Here is a 27222-nt window from a genome sequence, read left to right on the forward strand (position 1 = left end):
CAGGGGGACCCAAGCGAATCCTCACACCCCTTGAAGTTTTCCCGCGGGCAGCCACGCGGGGCGCCGACCCAGGCCCGGCCGCTTCTCGGGACGCGGCCGGCGCTGGAACAAAGGGCGCCCGGCGCAGGAGGCGGCGACGGCGGCGGCGCGGGCCGGGCGGAGGCTCGGGGCGGGGGCGGAAAGTGGGAGAGGAGGCCGGGCCGGCCGAGGGCACCGGGCGCGCTTCCGCCGGCCGCGCCGCGCACGCCGCGGTAAATGGGAGGCTCGGCCGGCAGGGGCGGGGGCCGCGCAGCCGGGGAGTTTCAGGAACTGGAGGAGCGGGCGGCGGCCGGAGTCGCCGAGCGCCCAGCGGCGGGGCCTGAGCGCCGAGACTCGGGGCCGAGGCGGAGCCGCCGCCGCCGCCGCCGCAGCGCCGGGGCCCAGCCGTAGCCGCCGCCGCCGCCGCCCTCGCCCGCCCGCCTCGGGCCGACAGCCGCGGCGCCGGAGAGGAGCCGGCCGTCCCGGGCCGGGGGAGCCGCCCGCCATGGCCACCAAGGTGAGGGGCGCGCGGCGCAGGCCCGGCCGGCCGGCCGCTGGCGCCCGCGGCGGCGCGGGGGAGGGTCGGGGCCGGGGGCGCGGGCGGCGGCGGCTGCGGCGCGGCCCAGTCACGCGGGGCGCGGACGTTCGGGGGCTCGGCGCGCGGCGCGGGAGGGTCGCGGGGCGGGACCCCGGACGCCAGCGGCGGCGTCTGCAAAGTTTGCGCCTGAGCGTGGGCTGCGGCTGGGCCGGAGGGGGGGAAAGTTCCCTCAGCCCCGGAGCTCGTTTGGGGCAGCCGTCCGGCCGCCGGGATACCCCGGTCCTGCCCCGAGTGGCGTCCTCTGCCCGCCGCCGCCGCCGCCGCGAGAAGCGCCCCTCCCTCCGCCGGAGGGTGGGACCCCAGCGGCGCGGGCCGGTTTTGGGGGACCCGAGCCCCGGCGGACGGGACTGGACATTTCAAACGACGGCCCGCGAGCCAGTGCTGTCGCGGACGGAACCCGCACACCGAACGCCCCGCGCCTCCACTTCCTTCGTTTTTCTTGTTGTTGTTTTTTCCTTTTGTTTTGCTACCTTTTCAGTTTGAATGGTATTTCCAGCGTGAATAAAATACGAAGAGGGAAATGACTGTGCTTTCAGTAACGAGTTTGCTTGAAAAAAAAAAAAAAAAAAAAAGGGCCCAGGCCCCAATTACGTGGTGGAACTTTAGCTCGATCTTGGTAATTGGCCAAGAGTAGTGGTTTGCTTATTTCAGGGTATTGTTCGTGGAATTAGCGGTCACCCTTTGCTACCTGAGTGTGTCGAAGCCACCCTTCCCCCTCCTCTTTCTGGGGCGTTTTCGTTAGCTCTTCATGCAAAGTAGTAGCTGGGAAAGTCACAGTCGCTGAATAGGGCATTACTGGTAGGAGACCCCTCCTAGAGCTAGTGATGTGGTTTGAGGAATGGCTTGACTTTTGCAAATAGTTTTCGTGATGTCACTTTTATACAGCAGCAGCACCCTCTTCCATATTCATGTTTGAAATCTCCGAGCTTCTTTTGGGTTGGCGAAAACCTTAATTTTTTGTTGTTGTTGGGTTTTTGTTTTGGATTCCAGGATAATTTAGGAAAGGATAAAAATTTTGAAATCCCTTAGAAAGATCAGATCGTCTGATGTCACTTCAGTCTGTTACATTTTGTGCTCTGACACTATGGGCAGTGTTTATTTAAAAAAGAAAAAAAGATTCTCCTCCGGGGAACCTGTTGTCTGCTGTTACTGAAATAATTACCTGCTTGTTAATACATTATTGGCTGCACTCTTCCTTGGTTTTATTAGATGTCTTAGAACTTGCTACCTTTTTAACATATGTAATTTTGTGTTGATCTCTTGAAAAACAAAGCTCAAGCCAAGGATTTCTAAGGAGATTTGATTTTGAGGTTTGTTGCCAGCCATTCCAGAAATCACCAATTACCGGACCTATTTTGCATTCATCTTGCAACCTGAAAAGCTGTTTGTGGTAGATTGTGTTCAGTGGTGGTCAGTGTTGTGGTATTTTGCACTCTGATCTGCTGATGCATGTTACCCGTACCCCTCCTTCCAGTGGGACCCAGGTAATGAAACTGGTTTGATTAAACTGAACTGAGTTTTTTTGTAAAGTGAAAAAGGACAGTGGTTCTTGTAGTAAGCTTGACTTGCACGTGTCCTCACTAAACCAAGCCTTAAAGCATGTGTAAGCACTTCCTACTTTGTTATCTCCACTACTCGAGGCGAATTCCCATGACTCCAAGTCTGTCTGTCCTGCACCTTTCTTTTTTTTTTTTTATTTTTTTTTTCAACGTTTATTTTTATTTTTGGGACAGAGAGAGACAGAGCATGAACGGTGGAGGGGCAGAGAGAGAGGGAGACACAGAATCGGAAACAGGCTCCAGGTTCTGAGCCATCAGCCCAGAGCCCGACTCGGGGCTCGAACTCACCGACCGCGAGATCGTGACCTGGCTGAAGTCGGACGCTTAACCGACTGAGCCACCCAGGCGCCCCTGTCCTGCACCTTTCTAATCACTATTCCACATGGCATTCGGCACCGTGTTTAAGTGATGACAAGCCACTCCCATTCTCAGAAAGGAGGAGCAAAGAAGCACTTGTTAAAAGGGGACCCTACCCCAGTTCTCTGGTTTTGCTACTTCCTAGTGATTCTTGTGTCAAACCAGGGTCATTTTTTCATTGTTGCCAGAGAGGAAAGTAGTCCTTGGTTTCCTCTCACCCCTGCAGCCACACCCCTGCCTTTGCAGACATCTGAGTAGTTTGGGGTTTTTCCTTCCCTTTCTTTAATTGGGTAGGTGGTGAGAATGTAGCTTGCTAAGTAATGACTTCTAACTTTTTAGGGAATCGGAGACTCACCGGGCACTCAGGCTCTTGCTAGAAGCCTTAAGTAATGACAAACACGACATCTGGGTGTGTGAGGTGGTGTTGCGTTTCCCTTTGAATTTACCAGAGAATGGCTTTAGTTGTCTGCAGATATAATTTTCTTTTGTATTCTTCTTACGTGTTTTTTTCCCAAGATGCAGTTATCTCTGAACTGTTGTGATTTTTTTTTTAAAAACAAAATCCACTGGTATGTTCCCAATAGAAAGAAATTCTCTTTTAGAAGAACAACTTTAATGGGGCAGTTCTTCACTGCCAAACAAAGTTAGTCAGTAACTGCATATTAGAAAGAGATTATCTTCTCTGTTTCTAATCGCTACACAGGAGGATGCTGACTTCAGTTGTTAAGTAAGTACATTATTCTGAGTCCAGTCTTATCTCACTTAACAAATACAGTGAAGGGCTAATATGTGTGTTTAAGCCGTGGCTTCTACTAGAAACCTCAGAGGGTTGTATTTTATCACAGTCATATGGTGGATTTAGGAGTAAAATAAGTCTTATATATCAAGTCATGAGAAAGAAATTTTTTCTTTTTTTGCCCATATGTATCAAAAGAAGCATGAAAATAGTTGATGGAAGTTGATCCGCAGCCTTATAACACGGTCATTTCCGTGTCAGAGTTAACCTTTGGTAACTAATTTGGTTCCTTTTGTGCTTACATAATCACTTTTAAGAGTAATCATTATAACAAGATTCTGAGAGTCCCTGAGGATTCCCACCCCCAACTTTCTAGCTCCAATATTTAAACATTTGTGCTCGTGCTTACCTGGTTGAATTAAGTGGGTGCGAAGTGTTGAAAATACTGGTGGGAAAGGAGTGAATTGCTCAGGACTGTTCCATGATATACATTAGTGAGAACAGCAGAAAACATACTTTGTAATGTCTCCTGAGCAAAAACCTCTTTGAGTGGAAGAATAGAAATATCTTCCTAATAGAGCTTTAAGGATTCAAGTTGGTTTTGATTATTTTTAAAAACTGTACAGAAAATGCTAACTATTCAATTTTGTGTACGTAATTTTTTAAGGGTCTTACTAAATAGAATATCTGGATAGTATTTGTGTAGTCAAAGAAAAATTCTGACAGTAAAAAGGTCAACCACTTTTTTATTAAGGAAGGAATAGATGAGGAAGCATAAAATTTTTGTAGAGTTTTCTGTTGCACCGTTTCTATATTGACTATATGAAAATTAATCGTTTTCCTTTGCCCACCTAAACCTTTTTAATTTTGCCTGTGCTGTTCCTTTCTTTTCTGGAATGCTGTTCTCTGGCTTCTTCCCTCCAGGTACCTTTTTTTTTTTTTTTTTTTTTTAACACCTTCTGTCTTAGCTCAAAGCAATGATTCCTCCGGAAAGCCTTTCCTGATCTCCCTGACCTCTGTTACAGGGTGACGTGGTGCGTCTGGGCTGCCATTTTACCTGTGATTTTGTCTAGTGACCGTCTCCTGTAGGAAGCTCTCAGCCCCAGGAGGCTGGGTCTGTGTGTATTTCCTCACTTTGAATCCTCTGTGACTGGCACAGGCAAGGCTCTGGATAAACTGTTACTGCACGAATGAATGTTGAATTTTCTTGCCTGGGTTCCTTGCTGTCCAGTTTGAAAGAGTAAAAGATATTCCAGTGACATAAGTGATGGCTGAAGAAAACTGTTTTCAGCAGTAAACTGTCTTTCTTGTTCACTGTGTTTTAGTAAACTTTCCCTTTTTAAGTATACATCCACAATGGACAATACACATCTACAGCGTAGGTACTAGCGTGTGTTTGAAATCGAATAATTCAGTTTTATTGGTTCTTATGTTTTCAGGTGTTTGGAACAAACCTCATACTGCTGAGACTTTAATCCATAGTTGTTAGAAATGTGTTTGATTACCAAAAGTATAGGGTGTTCCCATTTACCTTTTTGTTAATGATTTCTAACTTAATTACATTGTGACCAGGGAATCTGATTGCTAGTAATACCATACCTGAAAATTTGTTGAGGCTACCGTTGTATCTGTCCTGTAGTCTGTTTTCATAAAGGTGCCATCTGTTCATGAAAAGAGTATGCATATCCGTTAATTGATGTATATATTTGTATTCTGTGTATGTCCATTAGATTGAATTTATTATACTGGTCACATGTGCATCCTTACAAAATCTGTTGTATCTGGCTGATCTGTTGTCTACTTGATGGAGATATTAAAATGCTGGATTTAAGAAATTTAAGAAGTTTAGGGGTGCCCTGGTGGTTCAGTCTGTTAAGTGTCAGACTTGTGCTCAGGTCACGATCTCACGGTTGGTGAGTTCAAGCCCCGCATCAGGCTCTCTGCTATCAGCACAGAGCCTGCTTCAGATCCTCTGACTCCCTCTGTCTCTCTGCCCCTCCCCTGCTTGCTCTCTCTCTAAGATAAATAAACATTTTTTTTTAAGTTAAAAAAAATTTTTTTTAAGTTTAGAATTAGTATCCTCTTCCAGGTGCTTTGAACTTTTTTTATCCTTATGAAGGGACCCTCTTTATCTCTAGTAGCATGTTTTCTCATAAAGACAATTTTGTCTGAAGTTCATGTGGTTTCAGTAGCTTTCTTTTGGTAAATATTTGCCTGGTATATAAAAACCTATAGCCGAATTTTACCTTTTTATCTAGTCTGGTGATCTTTGTGGCTAGAGTTTTGTCTGTTTTTATTTGTGTTTGCTCACATGTTTGAATTTCTGGTTACCATCTCTGGACTGACTGGGGATTTTCCCCCCCTTCCTCTTATTTTACTCCTCTTGACCTCAGTTTTTTGGAAGGTTTGTCCTATATGTCACTTTTTTTTCCCAGTGGTTATCATAAGCATGTATGTTACCGTTTCTAAGTTAAAGTCTGAAGTTACTCAATATCATTGCCCTCCTTTTGAATTACAAAAAGGTCTTAAGATATATAACTCCAATCATGTCCCCCAATATAGTCAGCTACTGCCCAGTATTGTCATTCTTTTCCACCAAAAATTGGACATTATTTTTATTTCTACATAGTTAATGTTTATTTAGATTTAATCGAATTTTATTGTATCTTTGCTATTTCTGTTTACATTTCACTCCTTTCTGGGATAATTTTCCTTCTGTTTAAAATGAATTCTTTGGAATTTCCATTGGGGAAGATTTGTTGTTGGCAAATCATTTATGTGTGAAAATGTATTTTGCCCTACGCTTGAAAGATAGGTTTCTTGGTTGACAGTTTAGCTCAGCATATTCGACGGTAGTATCCGCCTTTATTCTCTGGGCTTTCAGAGTTCCTTCTAAGAAGTGAGCGGTCTAATGTCCATTTAAGATGATCTGCCTGTTTAAGACCTTCCCTATATCATTAGTACATTGCAGTTCTAATTAGTACATGTCATCAGTACGTTGCAGTTTTACCTTAATGTGCCCATGTGTGAATTGTATATACACAGCTTGAACTTTACCGGGTGTGTCGGGTCCGAGGATGGGAATTTCAGTAGATCTAGAACAATGCAGCTCAGTAGAACTTTCTAGGATGATGGAAATGTTCTACATCCGTGCAGTCCTGTATGGTAGCCACCTGCCACATGTGACTAACGAGAATCTGAAATGTGGTTAGTGCGATTAAGGAACTGTGTTTTAAATTTTAACTTACATAGGCTCTTGTGGCTAATGGCTGCATAGTGGGGAGAGCAGTTGCAGAGACTTCCCAGAGATGGTTATTTCATGAATATTCCCTCTTCCCCATTTTCTCTTTCTGGAGCTCTAATTAGCACGAAAAGGTCCAGCACATCTCTAACTTCTTTACTTTCCACCTGCCGTGTTTTCTTTGTGCTGCATTCTGGATAATTTCTTTGGCTCTCACCTGCAGTTCACTACTTTTTCTTTTTTTGGGCATAATCTACTCTTTTATCCATCGCTTTTATTTCAATTATATTCTGTTTTTAGAAATTATATTTGATTCCATGGGGCGCCTGGGTGGCTCAGTCGGTTAAGCGTCCATCTTCAGCTCAGGTCATGATCTTGCGGTTTGTGAGTTTGAGCCCCGCGTCAGGCTCTGGGCTGATGGTTCAGAGCCTGGAGCCTGTTTCAGATTCTGTGGCTTCCCTTCTCTATCTGCCCCTCTCTGGCTTGTGCTATCTCTCTCTGTGTCAAAAATAAATAAATAAATAAAAATTATATTTGGTTCTATTTCAAGTCTGCTTGGTCATTCTTAATAGTCTCATTCTTAGCTCATTTTTAAGCTTCTGTTCAGCATATTAAACATTTATAGTTTGTGTCTGTTCTGGTATCTGAAGTCTAATCATCCATCTGGTTCTGCTCACTCTTACTCGTGGTGCCTTGTTTTCTTGTGTGTGTGTGTGTTTCTGTGATTTGCTCATTTTCCTTGGAATTTCATCTGAGGGAATTTTAATGCCCGGATCGAAGTTACAAGGTCTTCCAGAGAGAATTTGTCTTTGCTTATGCCGGTCTCCCAGGGACACTGCATTCTTGTGGTCACTCTAACTTTCTCACTCCTGGTTCAGTGCTTCCAGCCATACTGGTGGCAAAAATACAGACCTCAGATGTCTGGGGAGATTTCCCTTACTCCTGTACTCCAGGCCTATGAAAAAAACAGGTTTCCTTGCTGTCCGCTTTTGAACAATAGGTTCTCTCTTTGGCCTTTATATTGAAGTCCTTTTGGGGTCGCAGTGTCTAGCTCAATACAGGAGTCTTTCCTACCTCCCCCAGTGTAGCCTTCAGCACACAGACTCGAACTCGGAGTCTCCAGGGTCTCAAACTCAGGGTTTGGAGGAGACGCCTAGAGTGGAATCGTGGCTCAGCACATATTTTTCTCCAAGGAGAGAAAGCACTCCCTTCCTGTGTGACCTCTCTAGAGCCTTTCCTTTTGTGCTGACTCAGTGGTGTGTTTTCAGAGGTGTTTATTTATGTGTGTGCTCGTCTTTTCCTTTTAATATTTTATTCAGCACTTAAGTGCTTCAGCCTGCAGGCGGTTCGGGGTGGTGGCTTGCCGTGTGTGCTGGAATAAAATCCGAGTCAGGGCATCTTTATAACAGACTGTAAAGTGAAGGAAGGGAACGTGCGCACGCACAGCGTTAACCTCTTCTTTGGAGGGAAAAAGGGTGAAAAAGCAAAGTAGTTAAGCATTTTAGTAGAAACCAAACCTTAAGCTATCAAAACAACAGACTGGCCATATTTCACTTTCCCATTGGGGTTTCTTTGCTTCCCCACCCCCCTTGTTGACTGTTCAAAGCACATGGTAGATTTAGCCCTTCTTATTCATTTTTAGATATTGTAACTGCAGTGTTCGAGGGTGTTATTCAGTATGACTCAATTCTTCTAAGCTATTTTTAGTCTCTGAAAATGGAGTCATATAGTGTCATTACCTGTAGAGGCAGGATGCAAAATCACCTGTTAGTGGTTATTTGTGTCAAAGAGACATATAAACCTTAGGGTTAAGGAGGGTGATAAATGCACCTTTATCCTGGGAGCCGATACCCTTCATCATTCACTGACTCCATCATTTGAACTCCAAAGGATCTCAGAGCCAGGTCCTTCCGCTGCACTTGGGATGTCAGCATGAAAGGCCTCATCCGCGCTCTCAAAGAGCCTTTACCAAAGTCGTAGCCCCTGGATTGGAGGCTTTCTTCCGGGCACAGTGGGGGCTCCTTCCTGATGCAGCTTCTCAAGCCCGCAAGGCTTGCTAAGGAGCGGAAGTCTTGAAATGTCTATTTTTTTTTCTTTAATTCATCGAGTGAATTTTTGCCCTTATTCTATTACATCAGTCAGTTTTAAGATACTTCTGGAACACATTTGACAGTCTGGAAGTCCAGACTGCCTTGTAGGATCCCAAATGTCCAGTTCAGCAGGTACTTCAGTAGTGTCTGTGTACCTCTTTTACACCGGAAGTAAGAATGAGATTTGGATCCTTGCCCAAGAGAGTTGACAGTCAGAAATTAATGAGCTGTGTGAAATGTACCAGTTAAATGTCAGTTTAAATATATTTTCCAATGCAGATTCAGGAAAGAGGGCTTGAAAATGTAGATACGGGTGTGAATACTATTTGTCTATCTCATGGTGGTTGCACTCAGGAACTTCTCTTTCATCTTTTAGCCTGTTTTGAATTCTCAAGATTTTGAGTAGTGAATATTTGTTGCTTTTGTAATGAGGAGGAAAACAAGTTCTTTTTTTCTTTTCCTTTCCCATTTAAAAGCTTATTGTCATTAACTGGGCCCTGAAAGCAGATTCCCAAACTTACCTACCTTCTCTTAATTTGCTTTGAAGTATATAGTAAGATGAAAAAAGTGTTTTTAATTAATGCTTATAAATAGCGGCACTTCAATGGGAAAATACTAATGCATGCAGGATTACAAATAGAAACTAAAAATTTTATTTTACTTCCTGAAGCACTATATTTTCTTCTGCCAAAGGAGAGAAAGTATGGTTTTTAATTTTCAAAAATAACTAAAAACTTACCAAAAAGCAGCACTGGAGTTCTTAACAATTGCTGCTTTATAGATACTTTCGTACTTTTAACCAAAGCCTGCTGGTGCCCTTTCCCTCAGGAGCTTGAAGGAAGCAGAGCTCCTAGCCTCCTGTGGGCTGGACTGGTTTTCTTCACTTCCTTACGTTCCCCACCTTCGTAAGATTTTAGAGTCAAGAGTTGAATTTAAGATTTTATAGCCTTTTCGTTGGTGTGTCAGACCTACTTTGTCTTGTGATTGTCCTTCCCAGTGAGTAAAGCACATTCAATGTCCTTGTAACCGCCTCCCCAGCCTCGAAAATCCAGTAGGTTTTAGGTTACGGAGATCTGTAGTTACATTATATTGATTTGTCTTAATCATTTAAAGCCAAGATGATACCAAAGAATATGGAGATTGTGTTTTAAAATTCCGATATTTGGGGCGCCTGGGTGGCGCAGTCGGTTAAGCGTCCGACTTCAGCCAGGTCACGATCTCGCGGTCTGTGAGTTCGAGCCCCGCGTCGGGCTCTGGGCTGATGGCTCAGAGCCTGGAGACTGTTTCTGATTCTGTGTCTCCCTCTCTCTCTGCCCCTCCCCCGTTCATGCTCTGTCTCTCTCTGTCCCAAAAATAAATAAACATTGAAAAAAAATTTTTAAATTCCGATATTTAAAGCTACTTCTAGTATTGACTGCTCTATCTGTAACATTCCCCTTTTTGATAAATAAAAGTATCTCATGTCTGTTTCTGTAGTTTGTATTGTGAAAGTAATAGTTCTCTAAAATGCAAGTATTAATTATTTTACCTCAAACTCCCCTCTTCTCTGCCTTAGTAGCAATCTGCTGTAAAGAGATTACGGCTGTGACAATAAGCTTTCATCTAAGGGAGAAATTGGATTCTTACTGAAATATATGGATGTTTTATGAGCTATGATCGTGTTTTTGAGGTTTTAGGCACTAATGGCAGAGCTGTGGTACCCTGGCTGCATCACAGCCCCCACCCAGAGAGCTTGTTAAATCACAATTGCTGGGCTTCGCAGAGTTTCAGATTCAGGAGGTGGGGCCCAGAACATGCATTTCTGCCAGCTCCCAGGTGATGTTGATGCTGCTGGTTTGGCATGACACTTTGAGAACCACTGTGTGGAAGATGGAAAAAGAAGAATCAGAACCTGAGTTGTGTTCTTGGTTCATCCCTAAAATCTGTGGGCTGTAAAACGGGTGGGCCACACTAGTGCACCTGTGAGCAGTGAGTATGGTTTCTTGTTTCAAGGACTCTTCTGTCTAACTGGGTTCAGGTGATGCTGAAAATCAGATCAGTAGTCTCAAGTAAAGACTGTTTAGTTTCTTGTCAGCTTGTGGTTTTCAGTAACTTTTCAGTGTTGTGTTAATGGGTCATTTGTATTGTATGCAAATAGGTCTCTGTTATGGTGGTGAGGTGGCTGTGGCTGGTTATTAACTTTTCCTGTTGCTTTTAGTTGGCTAAAAAACAGGCCATACAATTGTGTTTATCATTATGGTTCACAGTATTCAGCCTAGATTTATTTGCTTTGTATAGTGTATTCCTAACGTGGCTGTATAATGATGACAATTTTAATTCACTAGGAGGGGGGTGCCTGGGTGGCTCAGTCCGTTGGGCGTCCAGCTTTGGCTCAGGTCGTGGTCTCGCAGTCCGTGGGTTTGAGCCCCACGTCGGGCTCTGTGTTGACAGCTCGGAGCCTGGACCCTGCTTCGGATTCTGTGTCTCCCTCTCTCTCTGCCCCTCCCCCACTCATGCTCTGTCTCTGTCTCTGTCTCTCTCTGTCAAAAAAAAATAAATGTTTGGGGCGCCTGGGTGGCGCAGTCGGTTAAGCGTCCGACTTCAGCCAGGTCACGATCTCCGGTCCGGGAGTTCGAGCCCCGCGTCGGGCTCTGTGCTGATGGCTCAGAGCCTGGAGCCTGTTTCCGATTCTGTGTCTCCCTCTCTCTCTGCCCCTCCCCCGTTCAAGCTCTGTCTCTCTCTGTCCCAAAAATAAATAAACGTTGAAAAAAAAAAATTAAAAAAAAAAATAAATGTTAAAAAAATGACTTTAATTCACTAGAGGGGAATACTATGTAAGAGAATCCTGTTTTTCAATTATTTTATGATTCAGAAAATCTATGATACTTGTGTAAATCTAGTTTTTTAAATCTTATTTGTGTAGTATGTGCCTATTAATTTTGGTGAATTTGAATTTCATCAGATGCAACTTTTCTGTTTTCCTTTGAGGAACTATTCAGCTTTCCTTGGAAGACCCCTTAGAAGCCTTAAAAAAGTAAATTTTTCTTCAAGTATTTATTAAAGCCAGAGAAAAGGCTGAGTATAAGCCCTGAACTAGAAGAATCTACCCTTGAATAATTGCATTGATTGGTCTGGGACTCCTGCATGAAAGGCAAGGGTGTGCTTTGGAAAATGGCTTTGTGAGTGAGAGGCTGGCTGTGCTCCTATAATGTGCCTGTGCTATTCCTAAGAATTAGCACGTGTCTGAATAAGAATGGTACAGAGAGGGGCACCTGGGTGGCTCAGTCAGCTAGGCGGCTGACTTCAGCTCAGGCCATCTCGCGGTTTGTGAGTTCGAGCCCCACGTCGGGCTCTGTGCTGACAGCTTAGAGCCTGGAGCCTGCTTCGGATTCTGTGTCTCCCTCTCTCTCTGCCCCTCCCCCCCTCATGCTCTTTGTCTCTCAAGGATAAATGTTTTAAAAAGATAAAAAAAAAAAAAAAGAAGAATGGTACAGACTGATACTTGTTTAAAAAAATTTTTTTTAAGTTTATTTATTTTGAGAGACAGAGACAGCACGAGGGGGGGAGGCGAGGGATGGGGGAAATCCCAAGCAGGCTCCATGCTGCCAGCACAGAGCCAGACACAGGGCTTGAACTCTTGAAACCGTGAGATCGTGACCTGAGCCGAAACCAAATGTGGGACACTTAACCAACTGAGCCATTCAGGCACACTCAGACAGGTATTTAAAAATCTTTGTTGGCATTTACACCAAAGTCTTTTTGTTGGATCCATAAACAATATATACTATTAGTTACAGAAGGAATAAATTTAATTTTCCTACTGTCTGTGGTTAACATTAGAATATTATTATACGTAAATACCAGGGATATTTATGGAAAATATTAAGTGTGCTACCAAAACTCACGTGCATGGGTGTGTTTTTCATTCAACAGGCTTTGTTGAGAACTTGTAAATACTGTAGGTGCACAATGCATGTATATTCTTCCACTCTCAAAGAATTTCTAGTCTAGTGGGCGAAAACACTTGAATCTCTTTAACTGAATGTTGTAGTTGCTGCTGTGGATGTAGATGCCGTGTACAGTTAGGGCACAGTGCTGGGAGTCAGAAATGAGACGCTCCTTTCTTCATTGACTTTCATTGGACAGTTAAGAGTAAAAATGAACTTGTGCCAATAAAGAGACCGTAGTTTGAAAACTTCATGTAAAAATCAAAACTAGTTAAATACTCAGACATACATTAGTCAGAACACGGAGGAGGGTCGTTCCTCTACTTGAGAATATTAGGGAGTAATGTTAGATAGACGAAGACACATTCAGTTTGAGGTCTCTTTTAAAGACTTCTTTATTAGGGACTTGCCCCTGCAGGACAGAAAGTACGTTTCACAGAAAGCGGACATCTTCAGTCTCCCTGGTTGTGATCTAAAATTTTATCTGAGGCTGGCCGCACTAAGCCACTTTGAAGAACCCGGCTCTTTCTAAAACCCTGTGGTCATGGGCAGAGTCTTAAAATGGTTAAAACAGATCTCCTTTTGATTTCCAGGTTAGCAGTTTAGTTAAAACATTTGGAGTGTTTTATATGCCTGGTTTGCAACACCTCCAGTTTATTCTAGATTAGGGATTCCCTGCTGGCGAGCTTTCAGGGGATCTTTATTTATCTTTGGTCTTTAAATGAGCAAACATTGTTATAGACTGGGTGTCTTCTTCACATTTGTAATATGGTTTAAAAATATGTCAGCTGTGTTATTAATAAAATATGGATCATTTAAAAATGTTAATGACTTTGGGGCGCCTGGATGGCTTAGTCAGTTAAGCGTCCGACTTTGGCTCAGGTCATGACCTCCTTGCTCTTGAGTTCGAGCCCCAAGCCCCACGTTGGGCTCTGTGCTAACAGCTTAGAGCCTGGAGCCTGCTTTGGATTCTACGTCTTCCGCCCCTCCCCCCCCCCCCCCCCAATGCTCTGTCTCTGTCTCAAAGATAAATAAACATTAAAAAAATTTTTTTTAAATGTTAATGACTTCATAGTACCTTTGTGGCATTGCATATTAATAAATTGTGCTTTTGTGTAATTACTGTTGTTTGTGGGGTGATGGATGTATGTATGAATTAATTTCGAGGTTGTTGGGATCCCTCTATGATTCAAGGTGACTTTTGTATAAAAGCCCATTTCCCTTATCAGTATTTGCTTTACCTTAAGTTTCATCTTTAGAAGAGAGATTTTGTTGGGTTTTCTATTAGAGATGCAGTGAACAAATAAAGTCAGTTTTATGTGATTATGAAGTTTATGTGTTTCAGTGCAATAGTGGTATAGCCCAGAGATTGGGAGTCTGGGCTCAAATCCCAATCAAATCCAGCTACATAACTTTGGAAAGTTACTTAATGTTTCAGATCCCTCATCTGTAAAATACAAGTAATCATATGAACTCAAGTGTGAATTCCATTGCACAGTCCAGGTGTGGAAAAAATAGAACTTTATTTTTCATTAATAATTTACCACAATCGTGTCAATTCTACTGGGTAAGTGAAACTATCATCTGTGAGTTCGCAGACCTCCTTCTCTTGCCTCACGGCTGAATTGAGGGTGGAGATACCTTTGTAATGTCATTGCCTGGGGGGACCCCATCCTGCCCTCCAGCCGCCTCTCCCCACACTGGAACCATTCTGCTATTGCCACACTCTCATGGGACACGCATCTCTGCAAAGTTCAGACACTTTCTGTCCTAATGCAACATATAGCTGTTCGTACCCCTCCGGTCGATTTGCCGTTTCCCTGGGGCTCTGGCACTATGATGCGGGCTGTCCATTGCGTAGACTCTGTCCTGTACTTCTCCACCCCAGACCATCTTCCCCAGGCTTTGGAGGCAGAAGTGGCAAGGGGAGAAACGGGTCTTGCCTTGTCTCTCCTGTGCAGTGTTTCTCACAGGTGTAGACCTAGAGTTCCCTCTGTTCTTAGGGCCTTTGGAACCCGCAGCTGGGAAGACTGTTGTGTTCCACTGTGTCCTGTCCCTCTGCTGAGGCAGTGACACTGCTGACTTGGGGGTGTGGAGGTGGGAGTAAAGACAAGGAAAACAAAAATCCCTAAGGATGAAAAAAACTATATTTTAAAGCTATTATCTCTACCAAATTATCTTAAGAATTAAGTGAAAATTCTTATAAAGGACTTACCAAGTGTCTGGCTTATTGCAAAGGATAGTTGTTACGGTTGAATGGTGTTATTCATATTACTATAAAAGTAGAGTATAAACTAAGATCTGTTAACCCCAGGATCTAGAGTCTACCTTAACTGTATTCAGGGAGCTGAAATAAGCTTTTCTAATTTCCAGTTACTCTTGTGGATGTGATCAGCTTTTCCATCTCCTTCATATTTATCTAAAACTTTGGATAAACTTCCCAAATTGGGGTGCCTGACAATTTGAGTTTGATTCTTTTTGCCGTTGCCTTGGTGAGCCTTGTTAATTCCGGTAAATTACCTTTCATACATCAAAACAAGATAGTTCTGGTAAATTACCTTTCATCAAAAACAAGACCAAATGTTGGAGGCAGAAAGGAGAGAAGTATGAATAAAATCACAGAGTACATTGGCGGGGCACCTGGGTGGCTCAGTCAGTCAAGCTCCGACTTCGGCTCAGGTCATGATCTCGCGGTTCATGAGTTCAAGCCCCGCGTCGGGTTCTGTGCTGACAGCTCGGAGCCTGGAGCCTGTTTCGGATTCTGTATCTTCCTCTCTCTCTGCCCTTCCCCCACTGACCCTCTGTCTCTCTCAAAAATAAACAATAAAAATAATTAAAAAAACAACAAGAAGTGCGTTGACATTGCTGGAAACCCTATGGTGGAACAGCACCACATGTGTGGAGCAGCTCTGCTTGCTAAGTTCTTAGATGGCACATCTCATTGGGTCCTCGCGGTAGTGGTTCTCCATGTCCCCCTGTTCCTTCAGTATATTGTTGAGCACCTACCATGGGCCAGAAACTGTTGGGAAACAGTAGGAATACAACCTTGAAGGAAATAATTCAAAATCCCTACTGTCGTGAACCTTGCTGTCTAGGGGAGGAGATGACAACAAACAAGGTCAGCGAGGAGAAGGAATAAGGGAAGGAGGAAGCTCTGGCTGTGAAGAGGAGAACCTGCCCATGAGCGCGTGCACACACAGCGTTAGACGTGGCCGGGGAAGGAGACCCTCCAGCAAAGAACTGAAGGAAGGTGGGGAGCAGGCCACTTGGATCCTTGGGGCCCCAGCTCTGTTTCCCCACCGGAGTAGCACCCGGGGGTCAGCCTGGCCGCCGGAGCCGGGAAGAGCCGTGGGGGCCTGGTCGGGTCTGGGGCCTCACGGGTGATGATGAGGCCGGTGGCATTCATTCCCAGTGCGAGGTGAATCCCTGGCACGTTTTCAACAGACCTAAAACTGCTGGCTTTTTTTTTTTTTTTTTTTTCTTTTTCTTTTTGGAATCGAGCTGGCCTCTATTGGCCAAAGCTAACTGGGGAGTTAATGCTCTGTTCACTTTCTCTCTTCTTGAAACTTGATTGTATCTAATTAGAGTACCACTAGGAAAATTCTGTGTGACCTTTAAGCCAAAAAAGGAAAGAGCTCCAAAAGGACTGATAGATTATCCTTTTTTGAAAAAAAACTATACGTATATTTTTATTTAAAATTTTTTTAATGTTTATTTCTGAGAGAGAGACAGAGCATGAGTGGGGGAGGGGCAGAGAGAGAGAGGGAGACACAGAATCAGAAGCAGGCTCCAAGCTCTGAGCTGTCTGCCCAGAGCCCGACACGGGGCTCGAACTCACAAACCGTGAGATCGTGACCTGAGCCGAAGTTGGACGCTCAACCAACCGAGCCACTCAGGCGCCCCATCGTTGAAAATAGTTTTTACATGAAATTTAAAAAATCTTAAGCACACTGGATTTTAGATTTTTTCTGATAGGACTTTCCAGCTGTCTCCTGGTTGTACTGAAAGTAAATACATACACCTATCTGGCCACTTGCTTAGTTGGACTAAAAGGTGGTTCGTTTGGCCGTCTTCTGTCATCATCCTATTGACCTCACTGGTGTTCACCCAGACAGTAAGTGCAATATTGCCAGACCGGCAGGTTTTAGACAGATACAAAAAATATTTATAACTAATGACAACCAACTACATTCCTCCTCTGACTGGAGTCACTACTTGCTAAAGCAGCAGACTTCCTGAGGCCTCAGCAGTTTTGAGAACAGTAGTGTAAGAAGGCAACAGGCAGGAACTCCGAGAATTGGGTCAGAATGTTCTCACAAGCGTAGAACAAGTGGCATCATCCTGGCTTAGGATTTTGAGATTCAGTGAATCTTTATTCTTTTCCCGGTTCCATTAGTGATTTTGGGGGGGAAGGGAGGAGCGGTGTGCAATAGATTACTGAACTTTTATATTATTTGTCCTTTAAAACTCCATGCCTGTGAGTTTTAAAGATAATACCTTGGCATGACTCAGTATTTTTTTAACTTTTTATTTATAAAAATTCCAAACACAGACGAAAGAATAGTACAGTGAACCCTCCCCCGCCCCCCATACCCATTATCAGCCTCACCGGTTACCAGCTCCTGGCCCATTTTCTTCCCTCAAACCTTCCTCACCCATTTCCCCCTTCCTTCATTATTTTGAAGCAAATTCCAGACCTATTCTTTCATGATAAATATTTTAGTATATCCCTCCCAAAGTAAGACTTCTTAAAAACCCATAACAGGGGTGCCTGGGTAGCTCAGTTGGTTGAGCATCTGACTCTCGATATCGGCTCAGGTCGTGATCCCTGGGTCATGGGATCGGGCTGCACGCTGAATGTGGAGCCTGCTTGAGATTCTTTCCCCCTCTGTCCCGCTCCCCCACTCATGCGCGCTCTATCTAAAACATAATAAATAAATAAATAAATAAATAAATAAATAAATAAATAAATAAAAACATAACAATTATTCCTATCATGTAAAATTCGAGAACAAATCCTTAATATCTTGAAATATCCAGTCTGAGGGTATACAGTGTTGTGAACATATTCATAAATTAATAATTTGCTCTATTTACATGGCTTGATACGCATTCAGATAAAGACCATGCCATCTAGTTTAGCTGGATGCTTAGGTGACAGTTAAAATGATTATTGATTGGCATTTGTATGAATCTGCCAGTGTTAAGGCAAATTTTGTCATAAGTAGTGTGTGTATAGCTAGTATACCACAGGCTTTAGAATATATATGTGTGTTGCTCTTCTCGTGTTGACTCACTGCCCTTAACAGAATCCTCGGCGGACAGGCCTTTCCGAAGCCTTTCTGCCCAGTTCGGGTGGTGCCAGCAATGGGAAGATGCTTTGGATTAGGGAAGAATGGGATTATAGAGGCATTTATTACATCAGAGTGATCTCCAGGTGATGGTTAAAAAGTTGATGAAGCATGAAAAGAAAATACCATCATGTTTTAATGTAGGAATACATAAATCTACATTTCCTTACCAATCCTTTGATAGAAAACCAAGGTCTGATTGGAGTTCTAAGTGATCCATCTTGTGTAATCTCAGAATGCATTGCCTAGGATTTCCATTTTTAGTTTCTTTTAAAGAGCTTTTAAAGAATTTAAAAACAATTTCAAAGCATTGTGGATACAGAATTCTAGATTTTTAAAAATTATTTCCCATTTGTCCTGACTGTTGCCTCAGCTGCATTAGTTTGACAGTAAAGTTTTTAGCAATTTAACTTTTTGTCACTGTTCCTCCAAACATTCAACTGATTTTCCTAGAAACAATTGCTCCTTTGTCACAGTCTTGTGTGAAAGGCAATAATAGTTCAGTTGCATGGCTACAGCCATAAGTACAACTACATAAACGGGTTTCGGAACCATCTTGGTATGTATATGAGGGGGTAGCCTGCTAAATGGAAGAGTTCAGGATGCCACGCGCTTCACCCAGAGCCCAGACAGCGCCCGTAAATTAGGAAAGTTGACATAGAGGGTACAGGCTACGTGACACTCTCCTGTTAATGAGTCACACTGTTGAAATTTGTGGCTGGTTACCTGGGATTGCTTGGCTTGGACTGTGGTTCCCGCGGGCTCAGAGGAGCATTGACGGGAGATGATGAATTCAGTGTTTGTTCCTTAGTCTAGTACCTTGACCAGCTGCGTCCGGTAGGGCCATTGTCATGATGTGAGTGATGAGAAGAGCTTTTGTGACATTTTCAGTGATGATGGATTTTAGACCGTGACCTAAAAAATAACGAAATGTAGTTTACTAAAGTAATGTGGTGTCATTTTTTTTCTATTTTACAGAGGAGAATGGTATAGCTGTTGAAACTTAGAGATTTTACAAGTGTGGGGAACTTGAGAGTTTACGGTTTCTGCAGTAGCCTTTCCTTCCATCCTGGAAGTAGGGGTAGACTTAATCCTATGAAAAAAACCTGCTCTGCCAGTGGTGATGGACATGGTAAGCTTTCTTAGCATTTCAGCTTAGCCTGTGTTCTGCGTTTACTGGAATCCACAACCGAAGTGACTAGGGTATTAAAAAAAGGAAAGTCAAGCATTCTCTCTGTCCTTGAGGCCCTCCATAGTGTTATCAAACACAAAAACAAAAGCCAGCTGCACGAGAGCATATTCAAGAGGAAAACGAAAGCTACAGACCACTCGCTGAAGCTCGAAACGCCCTCTGCCCGGCTGCCCCTGTTTTGTGCCCTCCCTGCCGGCACCTGCCTCCCGGCCCACTGTGCTGCTTCTGTTTTACTAGTGCATTCTCTTGATCACACCGTATCTTTTTCCCATTAGCCTTGGAGGACAGTGACTCTTCCTTGCTGGTGTTCGTCTCCCTGTAGAGTGATTTGTACTGGATATTCAGTAGATGAATTTTTGAGCAAGAACCAGGAGCCACCTGGGGGTGCTAGAAAGGCCAGGCTTTGCCATCAGAAAGCCCTGGGGTACAATCCTGGGTTCAGCGCTCACTTTCTTGATCTTTGACCGCAGGCAGATGAATCACTCTGCGCTGTGATTCCTCATCTGTAATGATGCAGGCGTGTTAAACTTCTGATGTGCAGGAAAGTCTCAAAGAACATAAAGACTCATCCTCCCCTTGGCCCAAATATGAATTGTACCACCCCTGGGAGACCTTGGCCTAGGCTCCTCAGGCCTAGATCACTCGCTAGGGTAGACACGGAGTTACCTTACCTGACTCACAAGAGGGAGGGTGAAACCTTAACCAAAAGCGAGGGGTGGGGGGGCTGCATCCAGTATGGAGGGAAGAAGAGGGCACAAATGAGAAATAGAGTCACGGGGCGGGGGAGCGGTTGGTATTGTGGAGTGGGGGAGAGGCCTAGATTTTTAGATCGTGGAGGATCTTGAATGCCAGGGAATGAATTTGAAGTTGATCTTAGGTGATGGGGTACCGTTCGAACTTTTTGCTGTGAATGATGCCTGTGTTATGAGGGGGACTTTGCAGTAGTGTGTACAGGCAGCTGGGTGAGAGGGAAGGTCATGGCAGGAAGATCAGCCCAGGGGCTCCTACGCGGCAAAGAACTGGGTAAAATGCCACTTTTTCCACTCGCTGGTCATTCGACCTCAGGACCTTAGCGTATGTGATCGTGTGAGCTGCTGTTTCTCCTGCGAAGCTAAGTCAACCGCCACCATAGGGCTATTTTGAAAGTTAAATCCGGGCGTGTAAAGTGCCTCACTGCTGGAGAGGCTTAGTCCATCCCCACTTGGCTTTCCCTCTTTGTTGCGCTATTAATTTGCAGGAAGGACCAGTTGGGAGGGGAAAGAGAGGAAGCTGGCAGAGATCTGGTCAGAGGCACCTTTCGTGCCCCATAGAAGGTGCCTCGTTGGGACCTGGCCAAGAAGCTTTCCTGTCTTCTCCATCTCAGATGTTACGAATCCCGTATTTGTAAACTTTTTCTGTCTGTTGGTTGCTATTTAGTCTAACTGTCTTCATTTGGCCATGCATGATTCATTCTTCTGTTTTTGGCATACGAAACTTCAAGTTGGCCCTTCGAATTGTGTTTTATTTTGCTAACTTTGGCAGTCTTATTTTACTGCCTTACACTTGTGCTACAATAAAAACCAGGTCTAGTTTTGTGGTTTTATGTCAGCTGTGTGAATCTAGAAGACACATTATCCTAAAGAGGAACCACTGATAAAAATAAACCCTGGTTAGGAGTTCTGCCCCTCATCCACGTAGCGGTTTAAAGCAGACACCCACATTCCTCACGTAACCCGGTTGTATGTGTGTTCATGTTGAAGGGAAAAGCATCATTTTGAGTAGTTTAATTTTAAAGCTCTCTGTATTTCACTTTAAATAGTGTTTAAACACTATTTAAAAAAATTTTTTTTGTTTTTTTCATTTAAGACAGGGTATACTCTTTGTTCAGACCCATCAGAGAAACGGACAGCTTGGGTCTGTAACAAACTGCTGTGTTTTAAAGCAAAGATCAGTAATTGTATAAGAGGATATGCTGCTACATACACATTGACTTCAGGGCACAGATCAGAGTTTACTGTTCCTCTCGTTCCTCATCCTCTCCTTCAACAGAATCCGGACCGACCTCCTTACAGTCTCTGTCAAGGGGAGCCATGCCCTCACCCACATACCGGCGAACAAAGGCACGCTTGTCATACGTCAGGTCAACCTTGTGGTCCGGGCGAGCCCAGGCACCCCAGCAATGGCTGGGGTGTTGCTCAACATGCATGCAGCTCACTCTGCTTTGGCCAGGTCTCCACCAGGTACCGCAGGGGGAGGCGGGTAATGAATGCCGACTTTGAAGCCAGCGGGGCACCAGTCCACAAACAGGATGGCATGCTTCCTCCTGACGGTGGCAGTGGCAGCATTGACATCTTTGGGAACCGTGTTGCCACGGTACCCCGGGCAGGAAGCCATGGTGAGGGTCACATTTCACCATCTGGTTGGCTGGCTCAGAGCATGCGTCGGTGATCTCTCCTGCAGAAAGCTGTTCAAGGCAGGCTTTCTCAGCAGAGGTGACAGGAGCATATGTGGCCGGAGCGAGAGGGGCGTGGCAGTAGGGTATGAGGTCGGCCTGGAATTCTGTCAGATCAACATTCGGGGCTGCATCGAATCTGAGGGAGGCGGTGAGGTCAAATCGTGTCCTCCATATCAGTTAGTGTAGGTTGGGTGTTCAGTTCCGAGGTTTCTATGACATGTCATAGATGGCCTCATTGTCAACCGTGAAGGCACAGAGTGTTCCAGGGTGATGTGGGTAGTGAGGATGGAGTTGGAGGGCTCAGCTACAGCCGTGGAAACCTGGGGCCTGGGTAAATGGAGAGCTCCAGCTTGGACTGCTTACCATAATCAATAGATGTTGGAGGGAGCAGGGAGGTGAACCCGGCAGCAACTTCCGCCCCCAAGTGGAAAACCAAGAGACCCTGAAGACCTGTGCGCTGGTTGGCCAGTTTCCAGACTCAGTCCAAGACAAGGTCAATGATGATCTTGCCAATGGTGTAGCGCCCTCAGGCATAGTTATTGGCAGCATCTTCCTTGCCCGTGAGGCTGCTCGATGGTGAAGGGCTGGCGGCGGGTGCCAGTGTGAGCCTCATCAGTGCCCATGGGTCCCAGGTCTGCAAACACCGGCCTGGGCACGTGCTCGCCAGCACCCGTCTCACTGAAGAAGGCACTGAAGGAGTCAGCTCCTCCCCCAGTGGTCTTGTCACTTGGCATCTGGCCGTCAGGCCGGACGCCGTGTTTCAGGCAGCAGAGCTCCCAGCAGGCATTGCCGATCCGGACACCAGCCTGGCCAGCGAGGGTGGAGGTGCATTCACGCACGGCTGCCGAGCAGATGGCGGAGAGGAAGAGGACAGGTTGTCGCGTCTCAGAGCACGACTCTTAGGCGGTCGACGTAAGAGAAGCTGCCAGTGTAAAATATTTAACTTGAATTCTTTAAATAGGCCCAAAAGGACTTGCAGGTCATCTAGTCTAACCCTGTCATTTTTCACGTTTGAAAGCTAAGGCCTAGAAAATATTCAGTGTCTTTTACTTTATACAGTAATCATGGTTATGATAAGGACCCTGAGTCATTAGGAACAGGCTTTTTTTAAATGAGTCCTACTTTCAGGGTAGTCTTTTTGAAACCAGGAAAATATGTAATACAAAAGAAGGACCATGAGAGATGAATTATTAAAAAAACTTCATCTCTTTTGGTTATTGAGCCTTCAGGACAGAGAAGGCGAGCAGGAGCTGCCGGGAGGGCATTGCTGAAAAGGACTGAGGCCACGTACAAACCATGCCGAGATTAGTAATGTCTTCCCTGGGCCCAGGAAGGAGCAGGAGAGCTGATGTAATATACCTAACATCTTCTGTTCTGGTTTTTAATAGGGCTTGATTCCTGTAATTTAGTTTTCAGTATATTTTATTCATAGGTTGTATAAATGATATTTCCTTTTGTCTCCTGAATGCTTGTTTTTTTTTTTTTTTAATCGAAGCGTCAGGGAAGTCATGCTAAAAATAAGGTGTTCATTTTTAAAATTCTTTTGTAAATGTTCCTTTGTATCATTTGACCTCTTGTTTAGTTACACTTAGCACATATGACCTAGCACTTCCCCAGGGCCTTTGCACTTGCTGTCCTTCCTGCCATACCTGGGCGTAGTCCTCCAGCCCTGTTCCTCACCAACTAGCTCCCTCATTCTTTAGGTCCCAAATGACCCCTTCTCAAAGTGCCTTTCCCCAAATACCTTAAAGTAGCCTGCACCAGCCTGTTACTCTATCACATCACCTAATTTCTCTCATTGTCCTTAGCACCAGCTGGAATTACCCTGTGTTGAGTGGCATCTCTTTCTACTAACACACTCTGAGGGAGGGTAGACGTGTTGTTAGCTTTTCACCACTGTGTGGGCCTGGAACAGGGAATGGCAGTAGGGACTGTCTGTTACATTTGATGACAAAATGAATGCATATCCGCCATCTAGCTTCAGCCTGGTTTCTAGCCATCGGCTTTAGTGACTCCATTGCATCCCAGGAGAATTGCCTCTGACGGCATTGAGCAAAAAAAACCTAGGATATGGGGGGGGGGGGGCAGGCAATTCTCTCCCAAAATTACGGTAGAGTTTAAGAAAGTACAATTAAGAAACGTTTGGGATAAATGTTGACATTTTGCAAAGAAATGTTTAGCTTATAAACTCAAGAGATTTATGATTGTCTGTTAAATTATTGGCTTTTGGTTGTTTTAGCTGGGACAGCAAACCTGGACTAGTGCAGTTTTTCATCTCAAGAACAGTGTATTTTCTGTAATTTCATCACCAAATTAGGAGGTTGGGTAGATTTGGAAATGGCAGAGAATTCATTAGCTCAAACATTCTAAACACCTGTTAGGAGGTAGCCGCTGTGCTGTGATGACTGGGTTAATAATTCATCCATCGAACATATTTGAGTGACTACTGTCAGGTGCTGTGCTGAACAAGACCGAGAAGGAACCCACAGTGTAGTAGAGAACACAGAGAAGTAAACCAGCCAAGCTAGTGTGGTGCAAATACAGTGACGGAGGAGTGCAGCCCCCTGCCCCCCCCACCCCCGGCAGTTCACAGGAGGGGTGCATTACCAATTTTAGAGGTTTTTAGGGTGCTTCCCATAAGTGGAATCTAAGCTGGGACTTGAAAGGTGAATGGGACTTAGGTAAAGAAAGAGGGAAGGTGTGTATGGATTTGGGGTTCATCAGTGTACGGATGAAGTCGTCAGGGTGGTTGTCATCCAGGCAGAGTGTATACGGTAAGGCGAGCATGGGGCCTGGGGAACACGAGCCTTTAAGGGGACCTGCCTCCATGAGAAGACTGAGAGAGGAGAGACAACAGACAAGGAGGAAGTTGTGGGCACGTGTGCAAAGCCAGAGGGAGGAAATGTTTCAGGAAGGAGTAGACCGCGGTGTCAGATGGCGGCCAGGAGAAAGGAGGGTCCAGCAGGTTGCGGGTGGGAAGGTTGCAGGTGGCCTTGGCCGAGCTGTTCCAGGGCCGCCAGGTGGCAAAGCCGGACTACAGAGGGTTAAAGAGTGAGGAGCAGGTGAAATAGACACAGGAAACAGGGACCGCCTGTCTTGAAATTTCTTAGATTAAGAGAAAGCATTGGTCAAAGGAGTCCTTGGAGTTGAGGGAGGATTCTGTTCCTTTTTAAAGATGTAACAGACATGAGTGTTTGGATGCCAATGGGAAGGAGACAGGAGAGGTTGAAAATCCTGGAGTAGCTAGACAGTGTAACTTGCTGAGCGTTGTCCCATTGTGACTAGGGGTAGTCAGGTGCAGATTATCTTTGTACTTTACCCAAGGAGTTTTCTCTTGGCCTCTCCCTCCTTCTTCCTTTCTTTCTTTGTTTTTTATCTTTTTGAAGTTGGAGCCAAGGCCAAGTACTTACATGTAACCCCCAGGAATGCCCTAAAGCAAACATTTGGTGGTGAACCGTATCACATCTGCTTTATAATGTTGGGTGACTGTGTTTAAAGTATTTGACCATTCTTGAAGACTTCTGGTGACCTCTTTGAGAGCATATCTTTGTTTGACTTTTCAAGCCCCAGCACTGCTGGCTGCTGGTCACTGTGAAGGTGGCTTAGTACCAACTGTCAGCTACAGAAGGCTAATTACGTAAGAGGAAGAAAAAGTACAACCAGGGCACCATTCATTTTTTCCCCCACAATTGTACACCATTACTTATTTGTATAATCTTCAAAATCGTGGTAAAATATACATAAAGTTTACCATTTTAACCGTTTTTTAAGTGTATAGGATTCAGTGGCATCAGTACATTCACAATGTTGTATAACTATCACTTATTTAAAGAGCTTTTTCATCATCCCAAATGGGAACTTGGTGTTGTTATTAAACAATAACTCAGCCTCTCCCCTGCCAGCCTATGGTACCCTCTTTTCTGTTTTCTGCCTAAGAATTTGTCTCTTGGAGGTGCCTCATGTCAGCAGAGTCGTGCAGTATTTGTCCTTTTATATCCGCTTGCTTCACTTGGCATGACGTTTTTCTAAGTTCATCCGTGTCTTTGCATGTCTTAGACTGTCATTCCTTTTTATGGCTGAATAATACTCCACTGTCATTTGTTTAGCCATCTCCTGATGGACACTTGTGTTGCTTCTACCTTTTGGCTATTGTGAATAATTGCTCTAACAGTGCTTATACGTTTAAATTAAAAAAAAATTTTTTTTAAACGTTTATTTAGTACTTTTGAGAGAGAGCATGAGCGGGGGAGGGGTGGAGAGAAAGAGGGAGACACAGAATGGGAAGCAGGCTCCAGGCTCTGAGCGGAGAGCACAGAGCCCCACGCGGGGCTCAATCTCATGAACCATGAGGTCATGACCTGAGCCCAAGTTGGACACTTAACCAACTGAGCCACCCAGGCGCCCCCATTTAAATTTTTTTAATGTTTGTTTATTTTTGAGAGAGCATGAGAGAGCACACTCCTGAGTGGGGAAGGGGAAGAGAAACAGGGAGACAGAATCCAAAGCAGGATCCAGACTCTGAGCTGTCAGCATGGAGCCCAATATGGGGCTCGAACCCACGAACCATGAGTTCGTGACCTGGGCTGAAGTCAGATGCTTAACCGACCGAGCCACCCAGGTGTTTCTATATCAATGTTTAATATAAAATCAATGTTTAATTTTTAGTGTTTACTAGGTACAATAACTAATTTTGTGTTTAGTGTTAATCTTGTCTCAGATAATGGAATTAGTTGACATTGCTGGGTTAGTTTCCATTGATTTCCCCTCCTCATTGGGGTCTAATTTCCTGCCTGGTATTTTTTGATTGGATGTCAGACTTAGTGAATTTTAAGGGTGTTAGGGAATTGTGTATGTTTCAAAACCTTCTTGAGCTTGTACTGGAATGCAGTTAAGTTACTCGGAAACCGTTAGATCCCTTTGATCCTTGCTTGAAGTTTTGTAGGATGCGATGAGCTAGGTCAGCCTTTGGGACTGTCTTCTCCCCACCACTGAAGGGATACCTGTCTGAATAATTACCCAGTGCCCTGTATCACAGAGGTTTTTCACCATGGCTGGTGGGAACCCCAGCTTTCTCCAGCCTTGGGTGAACTTGGGAGGAGATTGTTCTGCCCACCGCTTCTGTGGTTTTACTTCCACTGTTGGGCAGTTTTCTCGCATGCATGTGCCGATCGCAGATCCCCAGAACGCGGTCTCTGTGCAGCCGTTTCTGCTCCCTCTTTGCCACCCCCTCCCCCAGTCCCATCTTGGAGTCCTCACGGCAGAGACATCCGGAGGCTTCGCCTGGGTTTCCTTCCCTCCCTGTGGCCCACAGTCACTGTGGCAGTTCTCAGGCTTACCTCCTTGCCCCCCTCTCTCAAGATCACAGTCCTGGGCTGTCCCGTGTCCGTGGTCTGAAAACTGGTTTCACATATTTTGTTCAGTGTTCAAGTTGTTTAAGGTGGGAGAGTAAATCCAGTACCTGACACCCCATCTTCTCTGAAGCTGAAGTTTGCCTGCTATTTATCAGGACATTTTTGTCTGTCTTCTAAAGTAGGTTTTGTTAAATTGGCCTTTTCCCAGGACAGATTATCTTCAGAAGAAAAAGGGGGCCGGTGTCGTCCTTCCCTCCCCAGCGCTCACCTTTCCTGTCTCTAGTGTAGCAGTTTCCTGGTGACCTCTACCCGCCTGCTGCTTCCACACACATCCCACATCGGGTCACCCAGGCACGCGGAGACCCCGAA

The 27222-nt window shown here is 44.8% G+C and overlaps 1 protein-coding gene across 2 annotated transcripts in view; it reads left to right on the forward strand.

Moving 5' to 3' along the window:
• Nucleotides 1-288: 288 nt before the first annotated feature.
• The window catches only part of SNX9 (sorting nexin 9), a 125916-nt gene continuing 98982 nt past the window's right edge, over nt 289-27222 (forward strand). Inside the window, exon 1 of one of the 2 annotated variants that reach the window (XM_047858259.1) lies at nt 289-535. In XM_047858259.1, coding sequence (XP_047714215.1) covers nt 524-535 — 12 coding nt within the window. In that variant the 5' untranslated portion in view covers nt 289-523. Of the gene's footprint in view, nt 536-18984; nt 19009-27222 lie in introns of those variants that run through there. The other variant, XM_047858258.1, reaches the window with a different exon arrangement.

This window comes from Prionailurus viverrinus, chromosome B2, assembly GCF_022837055.1.
Source record: "Prionailurus viverrinus isolate Anna chromosome B2, UM_Priviv_1.0, whole genome shotgun sequence".
Classification (NCBI taxonomy): Eukaryota; Metazoa; Chordata; class Mammalia; order Carnivora; family Felidae; genus Prionailurus; species Prionailurus viverrinus.